Genomic DNA, 6884 nt, shown 5'->3' with positions numbered 1-6884 from the left:
ACTCCATAATATACGTGGAGGTGCCAAGCGGAATAAAATACAAGTTCTAATGACATTTCTAACATTCAATCAGAAACGAACCTGTCTCACAAAATTCTTAATCTAATCCTTTAAGTGACGTAACATCCTGCCTATCATGAAAGGTCCCTTTGCCTAAATTGAAGAAACCTTTAAACCCCTTGAAAACCAAACGACAGGTCACGCAGATGTGATCTAACGCCGACTAGGAATGCTTTTCCCTTCCTTGTAAATAGGCAACTTTAATGTCTTCGTCAAAGCTTTTGTAAAACCGATAAAACTCTTTTCTTGCAAAGGTTATTTTTTCATTTAAAATGCTCGAAACGTGCCGGGAAGTCTGTGGCGCAGGAATTACCTGTGGTTCCCACACGCTGCCCTTCATTCGCTTCCTTGTGAGGGAAATGCCTTTTTTTTTAGCTTCGCTCTATTTTTAATAAGCTTTTTTCAGAGCAGTGCAGGTTCATAGCGAAATTTAGCAGAAAGCACAGATGCCACGTACCCCCGCGCCCCTGTGCCCAGCGCAGACTCTCTGGGCCTGCGCTGACACAGCGCTGACCCCGACGTCCACAGCTTACGTTCTGTTCACTCCCAGTGGGGGACGTGAAAGGTCTGGACAGGTGTGCAATGACACGTCGTCACCGTTGCGGGGCCACCCGGAGTATCTCATTCCCCGAGACTTCCCCTGTGCTCCCCCAGTTCCTCCCTCCCTCCCCTTTAGCCCTCAGTCACCCCTTATTTTCCCGCCGTTCCATAGTTTGGCCTCTTCCCGGATTTCATGTGGTTGGACTCACAGAGCATGGAGCCTCCTCAGATGGGCTCTCAGCAAAGCAGCCCCTGTGAGAGTCACAGAGCAAGTGATTTGCAAGTGACCGAAGGTCCCTGTGCTCCCTTAGCTTTCTGCCTGGGGGGCGAACCTTGAACTCCTGGTTTAAGACCTTCGGGGAGCTCGGAGGGGCCCAGACTCCGCTCTGCAGGGCCTCCCTGGGCCTCAGAGAGGCTGGCGGGACCCGAGGGACACCGCGAGGGCTCGCTGCGCCCCTTCCCGGCTCCCGCTGGGGCTCTGCCGCTCCCACACGCCGCTCGTCCTGCCCTCGGCAAGGACAGAGCACGTGACACACGGGACGCGCGGGCGTGGCGGTTGTGTCACCGAGGACGGACGGGACGGCGCGTAGAGGGTGTCGGGGGTGGCGTTGACAAAATGCCGCCAGGCTCCCTTCACAACGGGGTCGGGACTCGCGTGGCGCAGGGTCGCCGCACGTGAGCACAGCAGCGGTGAAACGGAGACCTCCGGCCGGCGTGGCCGTGACTTCGAGGTCAGCCGAGAGCTGCACGGGAGGGCCGAGCGTCTCGGGCCAGATTACAGACGCTCTCGGTCCCGACGCCAGCGCCTCACAGCCACCCGACAGGATGCGGGGACAAAAATGACAGGTGCATTTAGCTAATTGCGGCCCTTACTTCACTTAATTGCGGGCTCAGACAGCCAGGTGGTCATTATTTTGATTGGTCTAATTAGTCAGATGTGTTCGCACGCAGCTGCACCAAGGTTCCGGGCCGCCCCAGAAAAGGCGCGTTGGGGGAAGGCGTGGACGGACGCCTTTTGAAAATGTGTCCCCAGATGCATAATGAGCTCTTAACAACTGGTATTAATGACGTAGAGCCATCGGGTCCTGCGATGAGATTTAGAGACACGAGGACCATGGAGTGTCCGTGCGGGACGGGGGAGCCAGTGGCCGAGCCGTCTCACTCCGCCCCCGAAGCAGTCTGGCCGCCGTTGCCACGCACAGCTCGTAAAATAGTGTCCCCCTTGCTTTCTCGTTCGCTAATAACGAGACAAAGGCGGTCTTCCCGCGTCTTTGTAATAAACTGGGGTTCCACGCAGCTGGAATTTGTGGCGCTCAGCTCAGAGGAGTGTTCACGCGCTTTGTAAAACTGCGCCAAACCCGCGCACAGTAGGAGCTTGTGACTCTTTCAAAGGGGGAGGTCACCCCTGAAGAAGGCAGGACTGGTCCTGCGCCCAGCCCCGCCCGGCGGCCGTCCTCAGGAGAGGGCTGCCTGGAAGGAGCCTCTGAGCTGAGGCTCCGGGCGCCGTGCCCGCCACCTCTCACCGTTTCTCCGGCGGTGTGCTTTGGGTGACTGCGTTGTCGTGTCCCCTTTGGAGGGGCAGGAGGTCTTTTGATAGGATGTTCCCTCGGCCCCTTCAGGGGACCGGCCGGTGCCCTGTGCTGCAGCCCAATTGACGCTGGTTCTGTCCCATTTAGGTGAGTTCTGGTTCTCCGACGGGTCCTTGTCGGACAAATCCAAGTGCGCAGACCCTGGCCTGATGCCCCTGCCGGACGCGGGCACAGGGCTGGACTGGTCCCACCTGGTGGACGCCGCGCGGGCGTTTGAAGGTAAGGACGCAGCCTCTGGGCGGGGGCCCTTGGGGACCGTCCGGCGGATGCAGGGAGGGCCCAAGCCGGACAAAGGACGCCCCCTGGGGAGACCGCGTCCTTTCGGGACGCGGGTGCAGGACCCGCCTCGAGTCCCTGCGGCCCGGGCAAGCTGCTGTCCCTCCGCTTTCGTACCGGAAACCAGAGGGGAACGTTTAGGACGCAGGTCGCACCCTTCCTCGCGGCGTAGTGCGGGGACGCGGGAGGGGGGCCCTTCAGACACCCAGCTGCCCGGCCGGGAGCCCGCCCGTCTGGGCCCAGCGTTCCCTGTCGGTGGTCAGTGAGGGTGGCCGGGCCGGCCGGCCACCGCTTCTGCTGCTGGGACGTTAGACGCCCGGAGCTGCCCCCGTCGCAGCCCGCAGGTGAAGGCGGGCGGGCGGGGGAGCTGCCCACTGGCTGGCGTGCTCGGCCTCACCGTGGAGGGTGGGCAGCCAGGGACCTGGGTGGTGACTCTGCCACCGGCAGCGATCACAGCTGCTCCTGGGTGACGCAGGCCTGACACAGGAGGACGGTCACTTCACCAGGCCCTGTCCGCGGGCCTCCTGCGCGTCCCCACAGGGAGGTGCCAGAGCCCCCTGAGCAGCTCCCCCTCTCCCCCCCTACGCTGTCCTCACCTCCTCAGTCTCTGGTCGCTTGGCCCCCATCACCTGTGACGTCCAAGCTTTGGGAAACAAACCCAGGTTCTCTCCAGGGCATCAGGCTGCTGCGGGGGGGGGGGGTGGTGGAACAGGCTGCATGGACGGCCCCTCTCCCACAGCTCACCCTGCTGGGGGGCCTGGGCCAGGGAGAGGGGTCGCCATTGTGCACTTAGTCCCGACACGGGGGACATTCGGCTCCGGCGACGGCACAGGGAGGCTCAGTCGGTCAGGGGGACACTCCTGCAGAACAAGCAGGCTCTAGCGGTCCCTTCCTGGCGGGGTGGCACTGCTTTACAGAGTCCTTGCTCCCTGGGGAAGCCCCGGAATGCCCAGCCTGCCTTCTCCGACACCGCCCAAGTCGCTTCCGAAACGGAGACGCCCCAGGCCCGGGCTCACCTTTCCTCGCTCCCGGCGCTGGCCTGGAGCGGCCCGGCCCCCGGGGGCCACAAGCAATGTCCCCGCCTCTGTCCAGAGCCGCCGGGCAGGAGGCAGCAGCGTCCTCTGTGGCGCGTTCTTCGCGCCCCTGTTCCGCGGCCCCCAGCGGAACGTGCGAACGTCCGTCCGTCCCCGGCAGCACAGATGCCTGCACGGTGCCTGCCACCCGTCGTCACGCGTCGTCTCTCCGTTAGGTGAAGCGGTCCCCAGGGAGGGCCGCTCGTTCTGTGCGTCTCGTCTGTATCAGTCACGGGGCTGGGGGCCAGTGAGAAGGGCCAGTTTAGAGGAGCAGGTGGGTCTCGGAGCGTCCGACGCACAGCCTGGGTTTGACCTCCGAGGTCCTGTCGCATCTTGTGCTCGTTTTTCAGGTTTAAACAATCTTCAGCAGCTTATCTCTGTACCCCCCTCGTCTGTGTCTTTGCTCGGGTCCCTTCCCCCCTTCAGAATAAAATCGCTGCTGCGAAGCAGGTCTTTTCGGGGGGCTGGGGGCCAGTGGAGCGCACGGCAGTGGCTGGATTCGGTCCCGGGATTCGGGTCGTAGCCGCTGCCCCACTGCTGGGGTGCGGGCCCGTGCACAAGCCGCGTGACTGCCCTGATGTGCGGCTGGGCGCCAGCACCGAACGGTCCTCACGGTCCCCGAGGCACCGGCCCGCCCGCACTGGGCCTCAGTCTCCCCGTCCACGAGACGAAGGCCGTCTCCAGGCCCCCCGCCCGGCCGCCGTCAGCCCCAGCCCTGCAGTTCCGCCCGTCAGAGGGTGTCTGTGGCCACAGTCGGCGTGGCAGGCGTCGGCCCCTCAGCCGGAGGACAGAGAAGCATGACGCGGAAAGTCGCCGGCCAGACAGAAGGGCTGGCGTGCTGTCTGCCAGGGCCGAGGACTCTAGTTAGCTGGCCTTCCTGAAGTCTCCAGACCATGTTTACAGAAAATGTAGACAGAGCCGATGTCACGTTCAGATTCTCAGTAGTCTTCCATGCTGCTCTCCAGGGAAGCATGACCGCTCGGGACAGCGGCTCAGGAGCATCCAGTTGGGAATTGGCGGTCCGGATCTGCGGCCGATCAGGCTCTCTGCACCGGTGTCGACGCCACTGTCGCTGGGGTCGGCGTGGGGGTGACTGGGTGTGATCAGTCGCCTTCACACTTGCAAAAGAAACGTCTTTGCCTGGATGACCTGGCTGCCCTACCCGTGAAATGATCTTTCTGTACCTGTTCTGTTCCCAAAGCCATCCTGAGCTGGACATAACATCACAGAAGGAAGGGATAGTCCGGACACGCCCCCTGTGCCTGCCAGAGTGTCACAGACCTAGAAAGGCAGCTGCAGCCTCACCGAGCTCAGACCCGGCTGCAGCAGCGCTGCGTCCAGGCTGTGACGTAAGCGTCAGGACATCTGAAAACAGGCATCAAAATACGGCTGTCTCTGCCTGGCGGGTCGGGGTCCCGTGACGTCCAGTTTGCAGTTCATCCCATCAGCTGTCCCCCCGCCCCGGCTCGTCTAAGATCTGGGCCTGACACCAGGCGCGTGAGTGTGAGGGCCAGGTTCACTGTACCAGTCCAGAGCCTGGCAGAGGCCCCCAGGTAGGCCGCCCAGCCATGGCGAATACGTCTGAGCTCCCGCCGATGCCCCCGTGCACGAGCACCCTGTGCCCCAAAGAGGAGCCAGCACCCCCAGCCTCGTTTCTGAGCACAAGGCCGCGAGAATAGGGTTAGGTGAGAAAAATGGAAGCAGGCACAAGCAAAAAACTTAGCCATTTGGAAAAGTTTACATATCACCCTAATGGTTGTGCCGGGAACAGTTAAGGAACGTGACGAGCGCGTTTTCCTAGTGAGTGACGACAAAAAAGATTCTACGTGTTAAAAGAGTCGTCCTCAAACAAAACGCGTCGTCCCAGAAACATTTATTTAAATTTTAAAAAAAAGGAAAATTTACAAACTTAACTGCACTTTAAAAGATTGTAAAAAGCTACGAAGGAAGAAAGAAATGAAGAAAAGAAATAATTTCTCAAAAACCGGCGAATGATATTTGAGTGCAATTTATGAATTAAAAAATCAATGATCAGTTTTCTCTGACTATTGATAAAACAGTAAGTTTGATCAAAAAAGTGGAAAGTACACACGAACAACATTGGATATGAGGAAGGACATTAATATTGACCGATATATAAGGAAGATAAAAAAAAAATTAGTAAGGAGCGTCAAGCAGCTGCACAGGAATAAATCTGGCGGGCGAGATCATTGGACCCTTCCTGCAAGGAAATGGGACCTGGGAGCATGAATGACAGTCAAAGGTCCGGGGCGTTGAAATAGTTCTCTAAGGATATCCCCAAATCCCCCTGTCTCCCGAAACTAATTTACAGTTCATCGTCTGCAAGGTTTCAAAGAGTCATGATGCCCTTGTGTAAAATTTTCTTTAAATTTAGAACTAGCCTTATTATATAACAGGATCCTTTCCTAATACACGCGCAAGAAAAAAATCATGAGACAATCTTGGTCCTTCACGTCGGTGAGAAAGCTTAGGTGAAACTCAGTCGTAAGTTGAACAGATTGTTCATTGTTATCGGCAAGAGTTTAGCTGGTTTAATAAAAATAAAACAATAAGTTTCAGTAGATAAAGTAAGTAAAAGTTATATTATTTCACAAAAAGGGTATAGCTAATATAATTAGGACCTATTTCTAATAAAACTTAAGATTTGAGAGATACCTTCGAAGCCTAACAGAATATTTGCTTTCTTCCAAACAGTCATCTGACAATTAATGGGAAAATATTCACAAGCGTGTCTTTTAAATCCAGAAGCCAGACAGGGGTATCCTCTGAGACCACATTCTTTATTTTTGTCCTGGATTCCTTGACATTTAAACAAGCAATACAAAGAAAAGAGGAATAGGTTCTGGAGGTAAATAAGTATTTATGGATATGCTTCTATATCTAGAAAATAGAGAAGATTAAAAGGAAATTATTAGAGATTACAAAATAAAGTAAGATGTTTTAAAATATATTTTACATCTTTATAAGCATCGTTTCAAGGCATCGTTAATTTTTCAGTTATTTATTTCTGTATAACAAACCACCCCAAGATTGATGGCTGAAAACAACAGTTTATCAAGTCTCACGGTCCTGAGAGTTGGCTGGGCTCAGCCAGTAGTTCTTTGGTTCTTCACTCGCTGTGGTCACTGGGGCCCCTCGCGTGGCTGCTCAGCTGGCACTCGGCTGGCACCGGGGCCTCGCGTCTGTGTCGGGCCGGATCCCGGTCCCCAGCAGGGTCGTTGAGCTTCTTCTTCACGTGTGGCTTTGGGAACGGGAGAATGAAGGCGGGAGTTAGTGATTTCTCAAAACACAGGACGCTGTGTCCACCACATTCTACTGGGCAAGC

General features: G+C 56.7%; 1 protein-coding gene across 1 annotated transcript in view; it reads left to right on the top strand.

Annotated features, from left to right (window-relative positions):
- The window catches only part of SIPA1L2 (signal induced proliferation associated 1 like 2), a 150782-nt gene that overhangs the window by 130518 nt on the left and 13380 nt on the right, over positions 1–6884 (top strand). The window contains exons 19-20 of the mRNA XM_023523050.1: positions 773–854; positions 2277–2408. Coding sequence (XP_023378818.1) covers positions 773–854; positions 2277–2408 — 214 coding nt within the window. The remainder of the gene's footprint in view (positions 1–772; positions 855–2276; positions 2409–6884) is intronic.

The sequence above is a fragment of the Pteropus vampyrus genome, unplaced genomic scaffold, assembly GCF_000151845.1.
Source record: "Pteropus vampyrus isolate Shadow unplaced genomic scaffold, Pvam_2.0 Scaffold375, whole genome shotgun sequence".
NCBI lineage: Eukaryota > Metazoa > Chordata > Mammalia > Chiroptera > Pteropodidae > Pteropus > Pteropus vampyrus.
Note: the sequence above shows the minus strand (reverse complement) of the source record. Positions and strands in the feature narration are given on the sequence as shown.